This window comes from Artemia sp. Qi Xiang Cuo, chromosome 15 (genome assembly GCF_049724085.1).
Source record: "Artemia sp. Qi Xiang Cuo chromosome 15, ASM4972408v1, whole genome shotgun sequence".
Classification (NCBI taxonomy): Eukaryota; Metazoa; Arthropoda; class Branchiopoda; order Anostraca; family Artemiidae; genus Artemia; species Artemia sp. Qi Xiang Cuo.
Window position 1 is genome coordinate 28,537,489 of NC_142808.1, and position 25,782 is coordinate 28,563,270.

General features: G+C 38.0%; 1 protein-coding gene across 1 annotated transcript in view; it reads left to right on the plus strand.

Moving 5' to 3' along the window:
• The window catches only part of LOC148943518 (chorion peroxidase-like), a 353,933-nt gene that overhangs the window by 82,366 nt on the left and 245,785 nt on the right, over positions 1-25,782 (plus strand). The window contains exons 9-11 of the mRNA XM_089101768.1: positions 7,959-8,086; positions 9,315-9,428; positions 21,918-22,050. Of these exons, the coding sequence (XP_088957894.1) occupies positions 7,959-8,086; positions 9,315-9,428; positions 21,918-22,050 (375 nt within the window). The remainder of the gene's footprint in view (positions 1-7,958; positions 8,087-9,314; positions 9,429-21,917; positions 22,051-25,782) is intronic.

Below are 25,782 nucleotides of genomic sequence, written 5' to 3' on the forward strand. Positions count from 1 at the left end.
AACACGAAAGCTAAAACCCGCAGCTGATCCAGGAACGTTTCGATGTGGCGTCCATGTCGGTATAAGTATTTGTATAACCCTCCATCAGAGGAGTTATCGAAGCTTATTCCTGATAAAGCAAAGCCCTTGCAATCAACTCACCGAAGTACAGCTCGTCAGGACTACCTTGAGCAGGGTACTCCCCGCCAAGAATATTTGAAAACGAGTTTCGCCCTATGATCGGTTGCCACATGGAATAGATTGCCGGCAGAGGTAATCCCAAACTGGGGTCTGCGGGAAAACTGAGGTCTGGGAGGGGAATTTGCCGCCTCTGCCCACTGCAAATTACGCCCCTGACCCCAACCCCTTGCCACAAAGTGGTTGGATAATTGTAGGCATGTGGCTCTGGAACCACTCAAAGTTATATATTAAAAGAAGGAATACTTATTGTTGTACTTACGTATTCAAATTATTTACTTGACAACTCCACCGTAATATTCTCTCCGCACGTAAGATAGTGCATCCAAAGAGGAAGAAAGACAAATGAAAACAATTCTGCAGGAGAATCCAGGTAATTCTTCCCAAAATTTTCGAAATGAAAAAAAACATAATTTGTAATACCATTTATCGTACCTACGCAAGAAATGATCTTTTTATGAAATTTCCATTCATTTCTGAGTAATGAGTGGCTTTTTATTTAGGGACAGGTCAATTAAATCCCTAAGCCTAAAGGCACATTTTTGTTGAGCTGGCAAGATTTTTCGCGAGTATGTCGATATACAAACCTGTCCGCTCAGTTAACCTTTTGTGTCGAAGCTAGTCGCCTTAAGTTACTTTCTGAAGTGTGACTACATTTAATTTTCTTAAACAAAAAATTAAAGATCCATCTCTTCTTTTTTAATTTTTTTTTTTACAAAAAGAAACAACACTATGTTTTGATTTTTTTTTCTCCACTCTAAACTTATTTTTCCTTCAATTCTTGTGCGGTTTCTTAGTTCAGCTCCTTAATAAGGGTTGAAGTGTCTTATCTCACCTAGATTGGAGGTGATTAGAAATTATATAAAAAAAAAATAAGTTTTCAACTGAAACTAAGGACCAACATTAAAACTTAAATCGAAAAGAAATTATTCCGTATAAATAGAAATGGTCATAGCAGTGTTGTTTCTAAATTAAATTTTAATCATAAACGAGCTTAGATTTATTTAAAAAAACAAAATTTTTCCGAGGGAAGTTAAGAGCGAAATTGAAACTTAAAACGAACAAAAATTATTATTTCACAACCTATCTAACTTATATCAATAAAACTAATGCAAATAAATCAACTGATGATATTTCCCTATGTTTGTTGGATTAGAGAAAACTAGCGCTTTACTGAAAACACCAAAGCCAAGCATAAAAACAAGAATGTTGATTTAGGAGTCAAAAGTAAATACGTATCCTCACAACAACAAACTAATCTATAACGCTTTGCATAGTCCTACAGGAGCTGTGACATCAGTAACTTTCAGTATACAATTAAAATTATCTTAAAAACTTACGCATAAAAATAATAAGTTTAAAGTCATTACACAGCATATAAAATAATTGGTTGATTTATCAGGTAACATCTTAGTCTCACCTAATATTACTGAAAATGAAGAAAATATCAACCGTAATATGAACTCTGGAAATCCAGTAATAATTTTTGTTCCTTGTAAGTTTCAACTTCGCTCTTTACTTCCCTCGGAAAAACTTTGTTTTTTTAAGTTAATATCCATTTGAAATGAGCCTTGAAGTTACTTTTTATGATGTTCCAGTGTCTCGCTAGCAGCGGAGGAAAAAAAAAAGACATCAGTGCTTCCCATGCCTAAAAAGTGATTTTCCTTGTTTTTCAAGCCAGAAAACTCCATGGTAATTCCAGTGGTGTAATTTGTTTTCGACCCAATTTGGTTTCAAAATAATTAGTTTTGGGTTACCATTGGCCGAGGTTCATCCTATACGAGGTTGCAGCTACCGCTGCAACCACGATATTTCTCTGTAGGGTTCAGATTTGAGCTCTGAAATGAAAATTCAACCTAACAAGGGGATTTCTACTCTCACTAAATACTTCTACACAACGCTCGCAGATCCCAGTTTATTCTTTTGTCTTTTTTTTCGGAAATAATAAAACGGCACAAACGTTGCATATAGCCTTGTACCCAGTCATCTAACAAGTACTATGATAGATGGCATTACTGATTAGATCACCTAAAGAATGACACTAAGGAACGGAAACCGCAAACTGAAGGGGGAGCGGGATTATGGAATGCTTGTTAGAAATTAAACTGCTCGAGCCTCATATTCTTAAGTGCCATTCGTAACTTGAGAGGAAATCGTGAATAAAAAAAAATGATTAAATAACTAGTTCATGCCCTTTTTTCCACTTTCACAGCCGTTTTAGGTAAGATGAGGTACTTTACTACGTAAAATCAAGTTTTTAACTTCAATTTCAAATTCGCCGCCACTGATTTTATAGGAAACGACCTAACAATCTAACAACCTTTTAATTTTGAGTTTTAATCTCATCTCCCCGTCCTTTTAGAATAGAAATGGACACTAGGATACGGAAAAATGAAAACCTGAATTTAGATTTGGAGTCAGCATGCTTTGGATTTTTTGTGTATGTGTAATTCAGCTGATTTCTTTTTTTTTTTTAGCGTTTTAATGTTAAAACAAAAATCTGTGACAACTTCCCCGAGGTTTGACTATTTTTTCCCGCATCTTTCCTCCACTATAGATAGTAAATAAAACCTAAATCTAATAGCCTACTCTATTTAAACAAACCTTCACGTTGACTTCTCTACTTTTATCTATTTTTATAAGTTAGACAAAGACCTTTTTGCAAAGTTTTTTTGTGTGTAGATTTTGAAAAAAAAACAAACTAAAAACGAACAAAAATTAAAGTTGAAACTCAAAACGGGCAGAAATTATCGCTTTGCGGATCATACAAAAAATATCTACAAAACACGTCCAAATAAAATGAATTGTGGTATTTTCTTGTATTTGTAGAATAAAAAAAAACAAAACACTTTACTGAAAACTGAATAAGTTTTTATAGAGAATTATTATTGTATACAAAGGCTGTGGACATCATGGCAGGAAGAAGATTATTGAGAGCCTTATACAGTATTCTTTTATTTTCCGCAGTCTGCTCAGGAACAGCTTTTCTGCTCTTAAAAGAACACCCTTTTCTGTATTGGTTTTGTTTTTTTCAGTAAAGCGTTAGTTTTTAGAATTCTAAAAATGTAGGGAAATAATACAAGTCAGGTTATTTTAGCTATTTTGCAGATATATGTTGCAAAAACTGCAAAGCAATAATTTTTGTTCGTTTGAATTTCAACTTTACTTCCACAATAAAACTTTCCTTTTAAAATTAATTCTTAACAAAGACATAATAATTAGGTGTCTGCTCCAGGTTTCATATACACTTCTTTAACAGCCTTTTTTTTGTTTTACTGTGGATTCCTTGTGTCGTTGTTGGCTAAACTTGTGAACCAAAGTAGACAGAATATACAGTATCGACAAAGGCTATACTCTCGGTTAAAAAACCGCGTTGTTGTAGACTTTTTTTTTAACTTTTAAGTATCGATCCATGTTTCAAAGGAAAGCACACGCCTGACAGGAAAGGAAATGTTGATGAGACAGGGGTCCCAATCGTCCTGCCTCAATTCCAAAATGTTGGCTCCGATGGTGTTAACAGAGGTTTCATGCATTATTTCCGCCAAACGTGGTCAAATTATACAATGATCTGCTTTTGCAGTGCGCCTGGTGCCACTGTGTCTCCGCACATATCTTTACACTAGTCAACTACAAACCTCGTATGTTAAACCGTGGGTCACCAGGAGAGCTAGGTCTTACCAACCAGAGCAGATGGGTCCACGGTAACACCACTTCCTTAAACCAGTCAGGCATTTTGTGAAACATACGAAACTAGAAGATATATGCCCTATTCTTCTACGTATGAATAACCGCCATTCCAACAGTAAATTTCAATCTATAAAGTGGAAGAGCTTACTTCACAGCGTTTCCTGGAATTATTTGGCCCAGTAAACTCTGTGTTTGCTTTTTTTGCAACATGAATTTCCCCATTCAACACGAACATTTTCTTGGATCAACGTCCTTTGCCTTTAGAAGTAACAGACAGACCATTCATTATGGCACCTGAGAACCCAAGTCCCTTGGTATCGTCGAAGCGTGGACAGTCACCTAAAAATTTTGAGAGCCAGGATAAAGAGGGAGGGTTGGGCTATGGGCTTGCGACCCACACCCGGGACCTCAAGGGCCTGCCCTCGGGGGCAGGACCTTGGGGAAGATTACCACCTGCCCTCAGGGAAGATTACTACTTTGAACTTCTGGCTCTGTCAGAAGTTCGATGGCTAGGATCTCGATCAAATAAACTGGATGGAGATGTGACCATTATATACAGTGGATCGCAGCAAAAGCGTGAATACGGAGTAGCCCTAATGCTGACAAAACAGACTTCCCAAGCTCTACTACAGTGGACACCGGTGTCACCTAGAATCCTGAAAGCCCGCTTCATCGGCGCGCATGTGAAACTGTCAGTAATAGTATGCTACGCACCCACCAATGACGCCAGCGACAAAGCAAAAGACTAATTTTACAGAGCTCTCAACTCCATGGCAAACGACATACCACGGCATGACATGGCATGTTTTCTAGGAGACTTTAACGCGAAAGTAGGGAACGACCGATCGTTTTCCCCTGAGGTTCTCAGAGAGCATGGCCTGGGCTAGCGAAACGAAAACGGAGAACTACTTATCGACTTCTCACTCCTTAACGACCTAGTAATCGGAGGTACCCTATTTTCTCATCAGGATGTACACAAATATTCTTAGATATCTCCCGATGGCCATACCCGAAATCAGATTGACCATTGTCTTTGGAGCAGGAAGTGAAGATCAAGCCTACTTGATATAAGGGGATATAGAAGAGCTGACGTTGTCTAAGATCATAACGTGATGGCAGCTAAAATCTGCCTCAAAATGAAAAGAAATAGAAACGCAAAAAAAGCTCCCTTAAACCCAGTCTTTGACTCGGAGAAACTGAGGTTGAGAGAATTCAACCAAGCCTTTAAACTAGAGATGCGGAATAGATTTGAAACCTTGTCTTTACTAGATGATGCTGATAGCAATCAATACTGGGAAAGCATAAAGTTGTGCTTTCACGATGCCGCCAAAGCCACCATTGGGTACCGCAAGAGCCCAAAAGACCAGTTGCTATATGACCAAACATGGGAACTCATTGAGACAAGGAAAAAAGTAAAAGCATCCCTTATCCAAAGACAAACCCCCAACCGACAGATCCTCAGAAAGGATGAATACAGAGCCGCGGATAAAGCGGTAAAGAAGAGTGCCAAAAAAGACCAGAGAAACCTGCTGGAGCGAAAAGCAGTGCAGGGAGAAGAGGCGGTGGAGAGAGGTGATTCAAGAGCCGTCTATAAATCACTAATGAGATTATTGGAAAGAAATCCTCCATTTAACATGGACCTGTAACAGACCCCTCGGACATCCTGATAACACAGCAGTCTGACGTAAACGAAGTTTGGGCCAGTCACTTCGAGAAGCTGTTGAATAGACCTCCACCAGGGGATCCCCCAGAGATCCCAGCAACAACACTGTTTCCTTAGATATCAGCACGGATCCGCCGTCATCCACTGAAATTATAGCAGCAGCAAAGAAGCTGAAAAATGGGAAGTCGCCTGGCGAAGACAGGATATCCGCGGAAATGATCAAAGCGACTGTTATGACCTGCCTCAAGTTCTGGACAGCGTTGTCGCAGTAATCTGGACGACCGCCAAAATAACTTCGGATTGGAAACGCAGCACACTTGTGAGGATCTTTAAGAAAGGCGATACGTCCTTCCCAGGCAACTGGCGAGGAATCTACATGATTTCCATACCTAGAAAATTGCTGACGCACATTTTACTGCAGAGAATCAGCTCGCAGCTCGACAGACACCTTCGCGACGAGCAACATCGATTCAGACCGAACCGTTCATGTGCAGACTTGATATTCACCCTACGGCTACTGACGGAAGAAAGCAGAGAATGGCGCTCCAAAATCTATATGATATTCATCGATTTTGAGAAGGCATTTGACTCAGTAGACCGCCAAAGTCTGTGGAAGATCCTACTATATTACGGAATCCCTGAAAAGATAGTTTCAATGATTGTTGCGTTTTATGAAGATAGCGAGTGCTCTGTAAAGACACCAGATGGCCAAACTCGTTTCTTCCGCATTGTGTCAGGAGTTAAGCAAGGTTGCGTCTTGTCACCGCTACTTTTCGTAATTGTCATTGATTACATACTGCGAAGTATAAGCACAGACGGAATCCAGATGAATCAAGAAACACGCCTCAGTGATGTAGACTTCGCTGACGACATCGTCGTGCTAGAATCATGCAAGCAAAGACTTCAAGAACTCCTTGACAAAGTGAGGGAGTGAGGTGGCCATATCGGCCTGAAAATAAATAATGAGAAAACAAAATGCATGGCTACCACAGATTCACCCCTGAGCATCACTTGCGGAGACCAACACATAGAGCAAGTCGTCCATTTCAAATACTTGGGAAGCATAATAGAAAGTACCGGATGGACCACAAAAGAAGTGCTCACAATAATCGGCCAAGCCAATGGGGCCTTCAATAGATTACGGAAAGTATGGCGGTCCCAAAGCTTCTCTATACGGCTAGAGTCACGACTCTTCAATAGCAATGTTATGCCAGTGCTGCTTTAATCTGCCGAAACCTGGCACCTAAACCAGGAACAATAGAGAAGAATACTTGCTTTCGAAAACACATGTCTCAGAAGAATTCTCAACATCCGTTGGCAGCAGAGAGTAACAAACCAATCCATCCGTGACAAGACTGGCCAGCCTATGACACATATTATAAGAGTCAGCAGATGGAGATACCTTGGCCATGTACTACGTATGGACAATCTCCGACTACCAACTGCAGCGCTCCATTGGCAGCCATCGGGTCCACGCCGCAGGGGCAGACCCAGAAACACCCTGTGTCGAACGTACCAGACAGATCTCCGTAACCTGCACACATCAATCCAACCTCAGTGGGAGGACATACTTGCAGCAACAAACCGGCGGGAATATTGCCGGCTCCTTCTTGATGCCCTGGGGGCCTCTGGAGGCACAGGCGAATCTAAGGGTCTAAATAGTAAATTTATTAATCTCAATGACGTTTCAAGTGATGGCTTAGTTCATTGCGTTTACGCGGAAGACATCGAGCCCTTCGATCCCGATTCCTATGTGGCAAACGATTTTATTCCTGTGAAGTTTGTGCTTAGCAAGCGTTGTGCAGAGATTTTTTATGTTGCTCAAATGAAAAATGTCTATCAAGGTGATTTCAGGGTTTCCTTCATGAGAAAAAGTGGACAGAAATCCATGTTTCCAGAGATTCTAGATAAGACAGACGTCAGTGCAGACGACATGGCTTCAAAACTTCCTCGCCCACGAAACATGGGAGGCACAGGAATAGCCGACCTAGGATTAGTCTTTTATAACGATCTTAGCTCGTACAGATTATAGTGAATCGGGTAGCATTTTAATGATTTTATTGTTAGTTTATATACCTGAAGTCCTGTTTTTTACTTTTTGTAACCTTATACATATTTGAAAAAAACCTCCAAAACTAATAGTTTAATATGGCAACCAAACCAATACTTGAGCCATCCAATCCTACCCCGTGGGTAGGGGATGCTTCGGACAAACCGAAAAATTGATCTTTTCCCTTTTTCGAAAAAAAATCTCAACAAATTTCAAGCCTAGTCTTAACAGATACGCATTTTACAGTAAATTTAGAACCACAGAAAAACAAATAGCTTAGAAGATATACCATTTCAAAAAATCGCGTCCGGGTCAACTTCAACCCCCCCCCCCCATATCCATTTACAGTTAAATTGTGTTTATTAGAATTCTTTTTTGCAGGAGAAATTCGAGTGAACGAGCAGCTTATTCTTGCTTCAGTTCACACCCTGATGGCACGTGAACATAATCGAATTGCTTACGAGTTGGCTTTAATAAATCCCCATTGGGATGATGAACAGATCTATCACGTGAGTTCAACTTTGAAAATTAAGCTATTATTTTTAGATTGGTACATTTTCTTATCTTCCATCCATGATTCAATTTTTCTGTATCGAGGCATTAAAGCAAAAATATATCTGAACTTATCAAAAACGTCACGAAAATTAATCGGTCTTTAAACACTTGCATTTATAACCTATTTATTTTTTCATAACGCTCTGGCAATAAAATAGACTCGCCTGGCAATCCATTTAATCTTTGACATATTTTATTGAAACATCTTGTGTTTATTTTGTGGTGTTAGTTTACTTTTGAATATTCCACGGGAAGATAATATGTCTACCTTTTTTGTTTTGTTCTCACTTCTTTTCAGCCTTTTCTTTTAATTACAATTATCTTGCCCCAGTAATATCCTCATATATATTTGTCTGTCATTCGACTGCGTGCCGAATGCCAGGGCCCGGCGGTGAAGCCGCGGGGCTCCCAGTACTGTACTATTCTATGTGAAATGACGTGCGCTAAACGGATGAGCGTTTATAAAATTTGCGATTTTACAGGGGAATGGAAATAAAATTTCAAATGTATTTATGGAGCAATTTTTTCCCCTAATTTTGCTACGAAAGAGCTTCCAAATTTTACAATACATAGCTGAATAGCTGGGCACCACTTAATTATTCAATAAATGTGACCATTTACAACTTCTTGAGGTTGGAGGTATTAACGCAGTTTGTCCCAGCCATTGCTGGTCTTCCTTATCCTTTTTGAAGTTAATATGCCTTTTCAAATTCACCATGTACAAATAGAGAAAATCTTAGAATATAATAACCAAGTTCAAATAGAGAAAATCTTAGAATATAATAACCAAGTTTTGAAAGTTTTGTGAGCCCACTCGAAATAAGTATGATAAAAGTATCCTGCAAGGCAAGGGATTATAAAATAGACACTCTAGATTAGGTTTTGTATATACAAAAGCGTTACTGGCTAATTTAAAAGACTTCATTCCTTGGTGGCTACTGTGGAAAAGGCCAAATTAAAATGTTTGAAGACATTCGAGTGGAAAAAAAATATTCGACGGTGTGTGCCGCTCGTACACACCGCACGAGTGTGTAAGCCTCGTACAACTTTTTGTACGAGTTTGCTGTAGTATATACTTTTGTTATTTATTAGATATATCCTTTAGTTGTGGGTGTGACTTCTATTGGATCATTTCTTTTCACCCTATTTTCATTAAACAGTCAACATACGTATTTTCTTTAGGAAGCGAGGCACATTGTCGTGGCCATGATTCAGCACATTACCTTCAATGAATTTTTACCAGTTTTACTGGGCAAAGAGATAATGAAAAAATTTGATCTCCTTCTACAGAAAGAAGTAAGTATCCAATTGATTTCTGACTAAGTACCGTATTTGTCTTCGTAATGTTAATTAATAGCTGTTTTCACAAGCATATTTCTATTTACCTCCGATGTCCTTTAAAATAATTTTGCACAATGCTTTCCTTGAAGAACATTTGTTTGTAGCATAAGATGTTATTGCTACACAATTATGTAAAGTGTTTTACGGCTCTTAAGTTGCCCCTCTAGGGCCCAATCTTGAGTAAATTAGCTAGAGTTTGTGACACCATAAGTTGATGTGCGATGAAGATATTTTGACCGTCTACAAAATTTAGAATTTTATGTTTTCTGCCAGAAGAAAGATCATGGATGCGTGTTTATTTTATTTTGTTTTTTCCCAGGGGTGATCGTATTGAACCAACAGTACTAGAAGATCGGGAGATGGCTCATTCGAACGATAATCAAAAGCTCTAATGCCCTTCTTAAGCGACCAAAAAGATTGGGAGGTAGCCATTTAATTCAGCATAGTTGAAAGGTTCAATAATTACACTTTTGGGGTGACCAGACCCCCATAGTCCATGGGGAAAGGGCATTAATTTATGCAATTTGCCCATTGTTAACTTAATTATATTATTCTTTATTGGGAAATACTCAGAAGTTTTGGGGGGAGGGATTTTCTGTGGGGGTACGTTTCCTGGGAGGATTTTTCATTGAGAGGAAAGTTTCTTGGAAAGTTTCATGCAGCCAGAATAAAAAAATTAAACAATAAAACAATTTATTCAACTGAAATTAAAGAGCAACATTAAAACTGAAAATCAATAGGAATTAAATTTAAGAAAAAAACATTTTTTCAACTGGAAGTAAAGAGAAACATTAAAACTCCAAACAAGCAGAAACTATTCCGTATATGAGGGGGCTGTCCCCTCATCAACACCTCGCTTTTTACGCAAGACCTTCACTTTTTGTCCCAATTCTTTAAAAACGACTCCTGAAAAACAAAAGCCGTTTAATCAGATAAGAAGCTTTCTTGAAGAACTAAAAATCTTAGCGTGAGCATTGAAGGACTGAGGAAGGGGCAGCCCCCCTCACATACAGAATTATTCTGTTTGTTCTGTATGTTTGTTTGAAGTCTTAATATTGCTCCTTACTTTCAGTTGGAAAACGTGTTGTTTTTTTATTCAGGATGCCTGAAAGATCGAATAAAACCATGAAAATCGGAAGACAAAAAATTGTCATAATTTCATGACCGTCGACATCTGTTTATCATATAATCTTCTTGCCAAATCTTTTCAAAAGATAAGTGTGTTATGAGTTTTTCATGTACATGAAGATGCAATTTTTGTCAAAATTTATATTTGTTCTAAATCTTATAATTTATTACTAGCAAAAAATCCGAATCATTAAGATTAATCGAAACAATATTTGGCATTCCTAAATCAGTTCCAAGTGATGATTCGTCTTCACTTGACATTTTTTTTGTCAACCTGTTTTTAATTTTTCGCCTACTATAGGGCAGGATTCATTCTTTACTCGATTGCCCTTATAGGGGCAACCATGATGTATTTTGAACTAAATAACCATAAACAAATGACTTTTGTTGCTGGAAGTTTTTCGGGAAGAATTCTTAAGTAAAAACACAGCATCTCCATTTTTATTTTACATTTTCGATTTTAATTTTTATTATATTTTAGACGTTTACCGTCATAAAAAAGTAAGCCAGAAGACATGCAAACTTCTTATATCAGAATCTATTTGATTATGTCATTTAAAAAGCGAAATGATAACATTTCAGGGAACCAGGTAACGGAGTCAATAAAATATGACATGATAACCTTGTCAAAAGATACATGTGCTATATCTTCTTATTAATTGAAAAACTTTTTCCACAAAATAAGGTTTTTAAAAAAAGTAAAGAACTAATGAAACCAAAAATTAACAAAAATAGAATCAAATAACCTGCCAAGTATTCAACTTCCAAAAATCATTATCAATAAATAAATGAAACCAAAACGAACAGAAATTAAAAGAAATAACAGAGTCAAACTCAAAACGAGTAGAAATTAATCTGAGTAAGGAGTAGTATTGGTATAACAGTTTGGTAAACAGTCCTATCCCACATTCCTTAAACAGCCATCTGCCATATTCCTAAGGACAGCCCTATCACATCATTCCTATGATAGCCCTAAACAATACAAGCACACACATATTGGAATTACCAATCCCTCATATCATCTCTGCTTTTAACAACACACATACTCTACGATATCTATCTTTTCTTGGAAACATTTTGCATGGAAACAATTATTACTTTAAGCGGCCCTATAGGACATCGTTCCAAGCGCACATTCTTATCTCAGAATCTGTGATAAGGATTGTAGGAACTTTTCACTAGCAATGCAAAGATTTCAGAGCAGGCCTATATGCCATCATCCCATGCGTAAATTGTTATTTCAACGTCATGGATGATAAAGATTCTCGGCCAGGCGTGGAGTACATGTCGTTCAATAATGGAAATGACTATGAAGTAACATTATGTCTAATAAATGCAGTTCTGATGTGAATTCTAAAAAGCAATTGGGTGAGATCTTTTTGCAGTCTAATAGTATCAACCCGATTATTGATTATAGATAATTGCTTATAAGATATCTGAGTTTCGTTGCTGTATGTTGTTAAATAATTGAAGAGAGTTTGAAGTGACATTATGTCTTATAAACGCAAAGTTCTGATATGAATTCTAATAAACAATTGGATAAGATGTTTTGTGTTCTAATGGTATCAACCCGATTGTTGTTTATTGACTATTGATAGTTGATTATGACTAAAACAGGGCAGGTACCATTATAGTAATGAAATCACCCTGTACACTTTTGTTTTCCATTACCGGGCTTGCGCATGAGTTAAGACCCCCATCCTTATCCAGGGGGCCATGTCCCTATTCCAGGGCCCCAAGTCCACAACCAGGACCCTGAAGCCCAAGTACCCACTTCATGCCACTCCACTCGAAGGCCCCCTCTCCAGTTTTTGCCCCCGCTCAGACACTTTGTAGGTGTTTCTCTCTCTCTCTCCCCCTATCTATCTCTCTCTCTCTTTCTCTCTCTCTCCCAACTCTCTCTCTCTCTCTCTCTCTCTCTCTCTCTCTCTCTCTCTCTCTCTCTCTCTCTCTCTCTTAGAAGGTGTTCTCATGTTTCGATATCTGATTTTGTGCGATTGTATGTGCTTTTTTGGCTCTCTCTCTGAAACTTTCTATTTGCCGCATTAGGATTTTTATTGTTTCCGTGTCTGACTCTGTGTGATTGTATGTGTTTTTGTCTCTGTCTCTCAGTATTCCTGTGTGTCTGAACGGGTGTTATATTTCATCATCACTTTTTTTAAATATGATGAAAGTGTTTTTTCCTTCCAATTTACCAAAAAAACACTGATTGAAAATATATGATAAACTAGGTAGTGCCGATAACCATCCATAGAGTACCACGGGGTACATCCACATAAGAAAAAAGTTGAAAAAATATCCAAGTAAACAAATTCTAAGTAAAAAAAAGTGTTGCTACAAAAAAATTTCTAATAGTAAAAATCACGATTAAAATCACGATTATATCATCTTTATTTCGTATTTTGAAAATATCGAGTTTTTATTTTGTTTTGAGAATATTTTATGTCATTTTAAGACATGAAAAAAGTAGAGAAATACGCAAGTAAAAAAATATAAAAAAAGGGGGGCGAAAATGTGGGGGATGGCCTGGAAGGGGAGGGTTGGGGCCCCTGGAGGGGTGCATGGAGTTAGGACTCGGGTCCCTGGTGGTCAAATTGGGGCCCTAGAATTGGGACATGGTGCCCTGGATGAGAATGTGGGCGCCCTAACTCATGCGCAAGCCCGATAATGGAAAATCGAAGTGTACAGGACCATTACATTATTATAATGATACCTGACCTGTTGTAGTTATAATCAATTATCAGTAGTCAATAAACAACAATCGGATTGATACCATTAGAGTACAAAAAAATCTTATCCTATTGTTTATTAGAACTCATATTAAAACTTCACATTTATGTGACATAATGCCACTTAAAACTCTCTTCAATAATTGAACAGCATACTTGTCAAACAAAACTTAGATAGATCATAGGCAATTATCAATAATCAATAATTGGGTTGATACCATCAGAGTACAAAGAGATCTCATCCAATTGCCTGGACGAGAATCCTTATCATCCCTGATGTTGAGATAAGCATATGCGCTTGGAACGATGGCAAAACGGCCCGCTCTGAAATCTTGGCAATGCTAGTGAAAATTTCCAAGAATCCTTATCGCAAAATTTGAGATAAGATTGTGCTCTTGGAACGATGTCCTATAGGGCCACTTAAAGTAATAGCATTCTTGTGTCGAGAAAAATGTTTCCAAGAAAGTGAGACAAAAACTGGAGGGGGACTGGTGGGGTAGAGTTGGGGCCCCTGGAGGGGACCCCCCCCGATCTCATACAATTGTTCATTAGAATTCATATCAGAACTTCACGTTTATGAGACATAATGCCACTTCAACATCTCTTCAATTATTGAACAACATCCTTGTCAAACAAAACTCGGATATATCATAGGCAATTATCAATAATCAACAATCGTTCGATACCATCAGAGTTCAAAGAGATCTCATCCAATTTTTTATTAGAATTCATATCAAAACTTCATTTATTAGACATAATGTTAATGCAAATTCACCTCTATTATTGAACGATATGTACTCCGCACCTTGCCGAGAATCCTTATCATCCTTGACATTGAGATAAGAATGTGTGCTTGGAACGATGTCCTTTAGGGCCGTTCAAGCAATAGCATTCTCTTGTCGAGAAAAAATTGTTTCCAAGAAAATTACACAAAAACTGGAAGGGGGCTTGCGGGGGATGGTTGGGGTCCTGGGGGGGGGTATGTAGTGGGGACTCGATGTCCTTTTTGTGGACTGGGGGCTCTGGAATGGGGACATGGTGCCCCGAATGAGGATGTAGGGGCCCAAACTCATGCGAAAGCACGGTAATGCAAAACTGATGTGCTCAGGGCCATTACATTACAATAATGATACCTGCCCTGCACTTCTATTACTGATACCTGCACTTCCATTATTGAACGATAAGTAATCCACGCCTGGCCGAGATTCCTTATCATTTTTGACGTTGACATAAGAATGTGCGCTTGGAACGATGGCATATAGGCCCGCTTTGAAATCTTGGCACTACTAGTGAAAATTTTCTTACTGGAAATTTACTGGAGGGGAAGCCTCGCTGGCGCCAAAGATCGTAATGGAATCCTCGCAGTTACCACTACTCTTCTGTAACATAGAGTATGTTAATACCCTATTACGGTTTACCCTGATCTAGGGTATGATAACGTGATCGAACGGTCAAACGGCCTAACTCTAGGCCAAGGGTACCCCAAATTGGGTCACCACTAATATCTCTAGATGTCTCCTTGGAGGGTGAATGGAACCCCTGTCGATATATTAAATGACGGTATGTCTCGCAACTCTTTCTTACCCTGTCTGGATTCCTGGAAAACAGACAATACAGCTGTATAAAATAGCTTATTTTTAATGTTTCAAAAAATGCGCGAAACACATGTATCAAAATGAAATCCCTAAGCGGGTCTCGATGCAGACTCTCAATACCAACTAACTACTAAAACACTGGGTCTATACAACGAACTTTGAATAGGGGTGGACCTTAGATTCGCCCCAACCAATCCGCTAAATCAACATTCACATCTCTGGCTTCTCTTTGCGTAGTATTATCTTTCAATGGCCCTGAACAAAAAGACAAAAATAGAACTTAGCTCGAAAGCTTGCCTATTGCAACACAACTATAGCATAGCAACAAGAGTTTAAGATCAATTCAATTCAATTTATTCGAATAAAAACATAACACAAACATTAATAACAATAAAGATCCTAGAGTATAACTTGTTAAGGACCAATAGAAAAAAAAAATTAAAGTAACACTGAAAGAGATAAAAAAAAAATAGAAGAATAAAACATGGCTAATTAGAGCAAATTTGTTAAAAATGGAAATATTAAATTATACCATCAAGTTTTGTTACATTTACAACTTATGATTGAAAATTATCTTATAGGCAAATGTAGTTACAAAAAAGAAAACGGTTCATTTATCTGAAAAGAAAAAGAACAAGGGGGGAACCCCAACAAGCTGCTTCAAGTATTAGCATTCTTTCGTCAAGAAAAAATTTTTCCAAGAAAACGATAGATCTCGTGGAGTATGTGAGTCGTTAAAAGCAGAGAGAGGATATAATGGATTGTTAACTCCAATGTGTGCGCAATTGTATTATATATGTTAGAGGAATGATGTGATAGGCTGTCATAGGAATGTGGCATAGGGCTGTTTAAGGATTGTTGGATAGGGCTGTTTAAGGAACTGTTATACCAATACTACTGTAGGGTTCAAAACCCCTATTCTTTCTAAAAGCCAGAACATAATTTATACTTTACTGGAAAAAATTCAATTGAATTTGCGTTGTCAGTTTAATATAAAAATGCTAATCTTTGTCCCTTAAAATATTAATTAATTTTTGGTTTCTTAAAACATTTAAAAGAATTGTTTCAATAAAGTAAAAATTATATTCTGGTTTCCGATTACTTTTACTCTTAAAAAGAGCACTAGAGCGTCTAATTACCAGTCCATTAAGCCCCTCCCAAGTTTCTATGACCACGCTTTCTATAAGAACCTTAAATGTCCCCAGGGCATAACTTACAACCCTCGCCCTGAGGGCTGAGGGGATTTGCTGTCCTAAAAAAAATAATTTCTAGATCTTTCAAATGCGTTGAACAAAATGGTCATCTCAAAATTTTGATTGGAAGGTGTTTGGGGAAATTATGGTCATGGGGGGGGGTCTTTTGCGCTCTGATCACTTTCGACTAATAAAAAAGGCACTAGTCCTCTCAATTTTCAATCAAATTTGCCCTTTCTGAAGCTCCTACGACAATACCTTCTTTAAAAACATTATATGCTCAAGGGCATAACTTATGACCCTTGTCCTGAGGGCTATAGGGGTGGGGGATCGTCATCCTCCAAGACATCATTTTTAAACCTTTCAACTACATTGAACAAAATGGCTATATCAAAATGTTGATCAGAAATGTTTGTGGAAATAAAGAGCGTGGGGGGTGATTCTCCCGACAATTACTTCGACTATTAAAAAGAGAAATAGCCCTCTCAATTTCCAATCGAATGAGCCCTTTTTGAAGCTTCTACGACAACGCTTTCTATGAAAACCTTATATTCCCCCAGGGCATAACTTACAACCTTAGCCCTGAGGGCTGTGGGGCGGAAGATTCGTTATTAGGCTTGTGGGGGGGGTATTTGCCCTCCGATCGCTTTTGACTATTAATAAGGGCACTAGCCCTCTAAATTCCCAATTGAATGAGTTCTTTTTGAAGTTTCTACGATAAAAATTTCTATAAAAACCTTATATGCCCCTAGGGCCTAAAGTAAAACCTTTATTCAGGGGTTTCGGGGGTTTTTTAATCCTCAAAGACATAATTTGAAGGACTTTTTGACTTCTTTGAACAAAATGGCTATCTCAAAATTTCAATTGGATGTGTTCGGGGAAATAGTGGGCGTCAGAGGCAGGTTAGTTGCCCTCCAATCACTATTGACTATTAAAAAGGGCACTAGCCCTTTCAATTTCAAATCAAATGAGCCCTTTTTGAAGTATCTACGACCACACTTTATAAAAAACCTTATGCGCCCCCAGGGCATAACTTGAAACTCTTACCCTGATGGCTTTGGGGAGAGTGTCATCATCAAAGACACAATTTCCGGACCTTTCAACTACGTTGAACAAAATGCCTAGGTCAAAATTTTTATTGGATGTGTTTTGATTAGTCCCTCTCCAATCACTGTCGACTATTAAAAAGGGCACTAACCATTTCAGTTTCCAATCGAATGAGCCCTTTTTGAAGTTTCTACGGCAATGCTTTCTATAAACACCTTATATGAACCCAGGTCATAGATTACAACCCTTGCCCTGAGGGATTTGTGGGGGATTGTCATCCTCAGAGACATAATTTCCGGACCTTTCAACTACGTTGAACAAATTGCCTATCTCAAAATTTTGATTGGATGTGTTTGGGGAAATGATAGGTGTGAAAGGGGGGCTAGCTGTCCTACAATCACTTTCGAATATAAAAAGGGCACCGGCCCTTTTTTAATTTCCAGTCGAATGAGCCCTTATTGAAGTTTCTACGACAATGTTTACTATGAACACCTTACATGACCCCACGTCATAACTTACAACCATTGACCTGAGGGCTGTGTGAGAGTTGTCATCCTCAAAGACCTAATTTCCAGAACTTTCAACTACGTTGAACAAAATGTCTATCTCACAATTTTGATTTGATGTGTTTGGGGAAATGGTGGGCATGAGAGGGGGTTAGTTGCCCTCCAATCAAGTTCGACTATTAAAAAGGGCACTAGCCCTTTCAATTTTTAATCGAATAAGCTTTTTTTGAGTTTCTGCGACGACGCTTTCTATAAAAACTTTATAAGCCCAAAGGGTATAACTTACAACTTTTGCCATGAGGGCTGTGAGGGGAGTTTCATCCTCAAGTATATGATTTCCGGACCTTTTAACTACGTTGAACAAAATGGCTATCTCAAAATTTTGATTTGATGTGCTTGGAGAAATGGTGGGCATGAGAAGGCGGCTAGTTGCCCTCTAATCACCTTCGACTATTAAAAAGGTCACTAGCTCTTTCAGTTTTCAATCGGATGAGCCCTTTTTGAAGTTTCTAAGACAACAATTTTTATAAAAACCTTATATCCCTCCAGAGCATAACTTACAACCCTTACCCTGAGGGCTGGGCGGGGAGGGGGGCTGTCATCCTCAAAGACCGAATTTGCAGAACTTTCGACTAAGTTGAAGAAAATTGCTATCTCAAAATTTTCATTAGATGTGTTTGGGGAAATGGTGGTCGTCAGAGGGGGGTTAGTTGCCCTCCAATCACTTTCGACTATTAAAAAGGGCACTAGCCCTTTGAATTTCCAATGGAATGGGCGCTTTTTAAAGTTTCTACGATAACTCTTTCTATAAAAACCTTATACGCCCCCAGGGCATAACTTACAACCCTTGCCCAGGGGGCTCTGGGGTGTTTGTCATCCTCAAAGCAATAATTTCCGGACCTTTCAACTACTTTGACATAATGGGTATCTCAAAATTTTGATTGAATGTGCTTGGGGAAATGTTGGGCGTGGGAGGGGTGTTAGTTGCCCTCCAATCACTTTCGACTATTAAAAAGGGCACAAGCCCTTCCAATTTCCAATCGAATAAGCCCTTTTTGAAGTTTTTGCGACAACTCCTTCGATATGAAGTGGCCTGGTCTAAAAGATAAAACCCCCCAAAAATAATACATTGTGCCAACATCGTTCTTTACTTAGGCAGCTCTGTTGTGCTGTCTCTGATAAAAGACACAAGAAATATAATGTTTCTTTCAAATGAATCCTTGAACACCACTTCAGCACATTCATCCCCCCCACTAGCGGCGACAAGAAAAAAAGAATAAAAAGGAGGTACAGCATTTGAAAAATTGATTTTTCTTGTTGCTCCAGCTGGGAGTACTGCAACTCTCCTACAACGAGTTTTTAACTATGGAGATTCCAGTGGCTTATTTTCCTTTCAATACAACACAATTTTAGCAGAGTTTAAGGCCATGTTTCAAAATTCCCAAAAACTTGTTTTTGTAATATACTTTTACCACAAAGATTAATTGAAATAATGGTCACCATTCTTAAATCAGCTTCAAAGGGCAACTGTTCCACACTTAAAAGTCTTTCGAAACGTGTGTTTAAATTTTAGGCGACTAGGGGCTAGGGTTTGTTATTTATTGGGTTGCCCCTAATGGGTCAACCATGATATTTAGACTTCAATATAGTTTCATTTGTAACTATTTGTCCTTTAACTATTGAAATAATACTAGCTAAACTAAACAGAGTGTGTGAACCAGTAAACTGTTATTATAATTATCAACTCCATCAGCTATGCTGACAATCCGGCCAAGTTTAGGCAAGTCGATTCTTCCTTAGAAGCTGTAGCTTAGGATCTTCAATGCTCTGCAGCAGTTTGTGGAATGAATATTTCACTTTAAATGGAGAAAAATTTGAGTAAGTAATTTGAGTCTTATCTGCACTGGTAGCCTACTTTCATCAATAAAACGTGGTAAAAACCGACTGCCACGACGTTTTAAAAAGAGACCGGTTTTAGGCATTTCAAGTTTCAAAAGAATGCTCCCATTCATCAAGAAGAGTCATTATCTTTTATTAAAGCTACAACTTTTAAACACACTCATAAATATCGTAAGGCTTCGTGGTCCCAATGTTTAAAGACCTTGTTCCTGGTGATAAGGGACGAACTCAAAATTTTGGCGTAGAAGACTGCATGTCTACAGCACCAAGCTATCACAACACACATAGACTAAGTATCTAACGGAGAGCTCAGAAAGTTCTTGAAGTGTAGGCCTAAGCTGAATACTTCAAAAAGTGTGAGGCCAGCGCTCACGATAATTGCTGACCAGGCAGATCAAGGGAACCGATGGCGATACAAGTTTGCAGAAAATACTTTATCCGTCTCTTTTAAAAAAGGGGAGGACATTCAGCAGTGCAAACAATAGTTAATAAAATGGTAAATAAGATGACTGAAGTCCAAGGATCACCTCTTTGATTAAAGTTAGTAAGGTAATTTAATAAAGTATAAGGTGAAATATAATCGTTGGACAAACTTTAACACTGGGAATAAACAAATAGTTCAACGATTTGACATATGCACCAGTTTCGCATATCATATGTACTAGCCCATGAGAATTCGTGATAGCCAAAAAACTAAACCATAATAAAGATAAACAAAAAAGCAGAAAAAATCGCATATTTTTGCCCCAAATTTGTGACCGATAAAGGTAGCTAGTATTTGTTTTTATATAATCAAGTTTTAAATGTTTATTGTTCCTTTTTTGGACACGTTTACGGGAGTTAAAAAAAAGTGTTTATGTGTACCAAATATGTGTCAATTTTACAAGAAACAGGTGTTGCCTGTCAGTAAAACTCTGCTACATGTCAAAAAGAAAAAGAATCTGTCTGCAGAAGACGCTTCTGTATACCCGTAGATCAGGATTTTTTTTTTTTTGAACGGCAGCTCTATCCCTTTTGAGCGTGCCGTGCGTTCCTTACAAGGCTTAATAAGGGTTATTGTTCCTCTTGATTGACACCCATCCTTTTCAAAATTTAGGTACAATAAGTAAAGTTTTAATCCAGTAGGTAAAAGTTTACTGGGGATCTAATCATCAAACGAAAAAATTTAGACATATGGTTCAAATATTTGGCTATTTGTTTAGACTCACATGGTCTGTTTTTTTAGATAGATAGATAATTTAATACGAAATATCACAAAACGGATAAATAGTCGCATTTACAAAAAAGTTATGAAAACTATTTGTTGTAATTTTCAGTGAAGTATTGTCGGAATGAATTTTTGTAGAGTTTCGTGGCACTTGGATTGCTTGGTTGTAGTTGGTTTGTGTGGCGGGTCTTTGGTCGGTTATCTTGTCTGATATCAGGTGGGAGAAGGTCGCGGTGTTTGGGGGAAGTCAAGATGGACTGGCCAAAGCTCATGAGGAGCTCGTGTCTTCTTTGTTCAAGTGTTGTGAGTTCTAGCTTCGCCAGACATTCCTCATAGGGCAATTGGCTGTCTCCTAGAATGATGCGCAAGGCTCTCTTTTGAATTGTTTCGAGCTTATTGCTCTGCTCTTTGTGAGACCAGGATGCCAGACAGGGCAGGCATATTCTAGGATTGGTCGCATGCGGCTCCTATAGTAGGTGACCAGGGCATTTTTGCTGAGTTGAAAGCGACGTAGCTTTGTCAGTGACCTAAGCAGAGGCATAGCCTGGGACAGCAAGTGATTTAAGTGGTCATCCCAAGTCAGTTTATCATTGAAGATAACACCCAGGATCTTCATTTTGTGAACTGCCGGTATGCCGACGTCAGGCAAGGCCGGTACGCTGTGCTTTAAGAAGGAAATTCTCATTATTGCCGACTTGGTCCTGTTGATGCTGAGTTTTCTTTCTAGGTAGTCCCGTTCGAGCTTCACGACCATTTCTTCTAGGTTAAGGATTTCACACAGTCTTTGTAGCAGCATCATTGTTAGGTCGTCTGCGAACTTCGCTCTGTCTCTGTGCCATTTAGCTATCGTGTTGCAAAGCAACAGGAAAAGGGTCGGACCTATTTTTGTTCCTTGAGGAATTCCACATGTAAGGTCTGTAGAGTCTGACAGTTCGCCTTTGTACCTTGTTTTTTGCTTCCGTTTTGAAAGGAAGTTTTGACTGGAACTGTAAATTACAATATAGATTTATGTCAACTTTACGTACTTGAAAAAGGTTTTTATCTTCCCAGACGCGAAATAATCTTATTCTTTAATCTGTTCTTTTTTCATTTGTCTCAATTTGTTTCCTTGTACTAAGTTATTTAAATGTTCAAAAATAGGGATACTGGAATGGTTATGATAAGAACGTAAATCCTGGGATAATTGGAGCATTTGCTACTGCAGCTTTCCGATTCGGACATTCACTTCTCCCAACAAATGTGGAAAGATGGAGTAGAAGCCACAAACTTATAAGTAAGTATTCTCTCGTATTGTTAATCCCCCTTGGTTCCCTAACAAATCATTTATAGTGCTTCAAGGGCCTTATAAAGGCCCTTACTTTATTCAGGCAACGCCTTTAGATGTTTGGACCTTGGTTCCTTGCAAACAGTTCATGTTAACTATCATATCTACGTATTGCATAGTTTTGGCAGGAATTTTAGGAATGTTTATTTCACTGTAATTTTTACCTTTATCATCAATGTTGTAAGTACAGAATGACACAGTAAGCTTTAGACTTTTACAGTTAGGGAAGGAGGAAGCAGCAAAACTCTGGTTTTAGGGATTTTTGTTCGTTTTAAGTTTGATTTGAATATTCAATTTAAGTTATGCTCATTTTAAGATTTACTTATTCACCTCTATTAGTACCTGTTGTCTCTTTGTTTGCTATGATTGTTCGTTTTGGGTTTCGTTTATTCTTTAATAATAATTTCTGATCGTTTTGGGTTTAAATTATGATAGGAATTTATTTCTGATAGTCTTAAGTCTGATATGGCTCTTTACTATCCTTTGAAAAACTTTTTTTTCGGAAATATTATTTTTTGTTGTTTATGATTGCCAAAGTTTCAAGTTTTCCAACATTTCCATTTCAACATCAATTTTATTTTTCAACATCAAAGTTTGATCAAAGTATCAAAATATAAAAGCTATGTTTTTCTTAACAATAAAGTTTTAAAGTTCAACATCTCCCTGAACATTCCCTGAAAGAAGTCACGAATAGATATCGTAGCAGTTGCAAGTAGTCACAGTCACAGTTGCAAGTTGTCGCAGTTGGAAGTAGTCACATTTGCAGTCACAACCGATCTCATTTGCAACCGCAATGGTAGCAGTAGTAGTATTTGCCATTAAAGTTTCAAGTTAATAATCTTACCTGTTCCTAAGATATTGCAGATAGACCTTTTAGAGAATTTGGATACATATAATTTTTTTATTTAGCTCAACACACACCACAGCATTTCCCAAAATTTCGCCTCAATACCCTTATCTTTTTTGGGAACATCCGGGATCTTTTCTAATGATAAATTTTTGCGTATTAAAAATGGACAAATTACGTAAGTTAAATTCCTTGCCCTGGGGACTGCGATAGCATGAGGCTTAGTTCCCCAGAGGCTTAGTTATTAGATTTTGTGGCTATTTCGAATGAAACGGTTTTTAAAGATCTCTGTCAGTGTTAAGGAGAGAATCTAAATGTGCAACAGGGCGGAGGGACGGCTGACCTCGTTCCTTTTTCAACATGCCTCCCAACAGGTCTTTAAAGTTTCAAATTAATGAAAACTTTCCTTCACATAGTGTGCTTTGATTTTGTTTGACATCACATTCAGCATTTTCGAAAAGTTTTACCTTAGTATTTTTGGCCTTTTTGGAGACTCAGGATCAAACATGCCACCTTTCCCCAGTAATCAGCCTTGTATATAAGCAATGGGCAATTTACTTGGCTTACACACCTTCCCCCAGGGGCTGTGGGGGTTAAGTCATCCCCGGAGGTATGGTTATTTGACTTATTCGACTATTATGAACAAGATGGATATTCTAGATTTTCATCAGATATCTTTGGAGGAAGAGTAGCTAAAGAGGGAATGAGAGGGGGCTTGTTGCCATCCGACCACTTTTTAACATCTTCCTCAATATGCTCTGAAAGTCTAAACTTAGTACCCTTGGCTGTTCTTGTGATATTGCAGATGCTCTTTTTTGATAAAGAGGGTGTACATAGTATCTTTGGATTTAGTTTAACATGCCCCTCAACTTTTCCAGAAGTTTCATCATAACACCCTTAGCCTTTTCAAGCCCATCTAGAATCAAAAATTTCTTCTTTTCCCTAATGACTAATTAAAAAAAAAAAAATTTACAAAATACGTTTTTCAAAGAAAAATAAAGAACTCCATTAAAAAAAAGCGCAAAAATGAAATCAAATAATCTACCAAGCGTGAAACTACCGCAAATCAGCATCGATAAATAAATGAAACCCAACACGAACAGAAATTACAATAAATAACCGAGTCAAACTCAAAACGAGCCAAAATTAACATAAGTTGGGCTCAAAACCCCTATGCCTTCCCAAGGCCAGAACATAATTTGCACTTTACAAAAAAAATTAATGTTTTTACTTTTATAACTTTAATAGATCAAATAATATTAACATTTTGATTACTAAATATCAGTATAGAATTTAGAATTGAATTAGAATAGAATATAATTTACTGACACAAAAGCCGAAAGGGCTGTGGTAAAAAAAACAAAGACACTTTAATACAAACATAAATTGGCACAAAACTATAATCTAGGCTAGTGAAATATCACCCTCACCCCTAATCTTTAAAAAATCTTTCTCTATGCTCTATACCCACCGTCAGGAACATTCCGAATATTTTTATACTTCCCATATCTTTCCTTGGCAATAAATTTATTATCTCATCTCTCTCCCAAGCCTCAACCCTAAACAATTCTTTCCTTAAATCTATTAATTCCCTACACTTCCCCACAAAATGAACCAGATCTTAATCTTTCCTGCACATTGGGGCAAAAGTAAGGACCAGAAGCTTGCCTAACCCCTCCCAGATACTTCCTTCTCTCACCTAGTGGTAACCCATCTGACCCAGAACAAATAATCAACTTTTGTTGCTTCTTTTGAAGCCCCGCCTTAAAATACAATTCTTCTCTCCACTGCTCCTTAGCCTTTGCATATAACTCCAGCGATCGGGTCTCATTCACTCGCGCATTCATTTGTATTTTTTTCAGAAAATTCATTTGCACATTCATTTGTATTTTTTCTCTCTCAATTTCCTATTGAATGATCCCCTTTTGAAGTTTTTACGACAACTCTATCTATAAAAACCTTATATGCCCCGGACATAACTTAAAACCTTTGACCTGGGGGCTCTGGGGGGTTTGTTATCCTTAAATACATAATTTCCAGAACTTTCAACTACGTTGAACAAAATGGCTATCTCTAAAGATTGATTGAACGTGTTTGGGGAAATGGTGGGCGTGAGAGGGGGTTCAATTACTCTCCACTCACATTCGACTATTAAAACGGGCAATTTCAATTTCCAAACAAATGAGCCCTTTTTGAAATTTCTACAACAACTTTCTATGTAAACCTTATATGCCCCCAGGGCGTAACTTACAACCCTTGCACTGAGGGCTCTGAGGGGGGTATCATCCTAAAAGACTTAATTTCCCGAATTCTCGACTACGTTGAACAAAATGGACATCTCAAGATTTTGATTGGATGTGTTTGGGGAAATGGTGGGCGTGAGAGGGGCGTTAGTCGCTCTCCCATCACTTTCAACTATTAAAAAAGGCACTAAACCTTTCAATTTCCAATCAAATGAGCTCTTTTGAAGTTTCTACGACAACGCTTTCAATAAAAAACCTTATATGCCCCCAGGGCATAACTTACAACCCTTTCCTTGAGGGCTCGGGAGTGGGGGTTGTCATCCTCAAAGACCTAATTTCCAAAACTTTCAACTATATTGAATAAAATGGCTATCTCAAAATTTTGATTGGATGTGTTTGGGGAAAATATGGGCGTGAGAGGGTGGTTAGTTACCCTGAAATCACTGTCGATTATTAAAAAGGACACTAGCCCTTTGAATTCCCAATTGAAAGAGCTCTTTTTAAAGTTTCTACGACAAAGATTACAATAAAAACTTATATTCCCCCAGGGCATAACTTATAACCCTTGCCCTGAAGAGTGTGGGGGAGTGT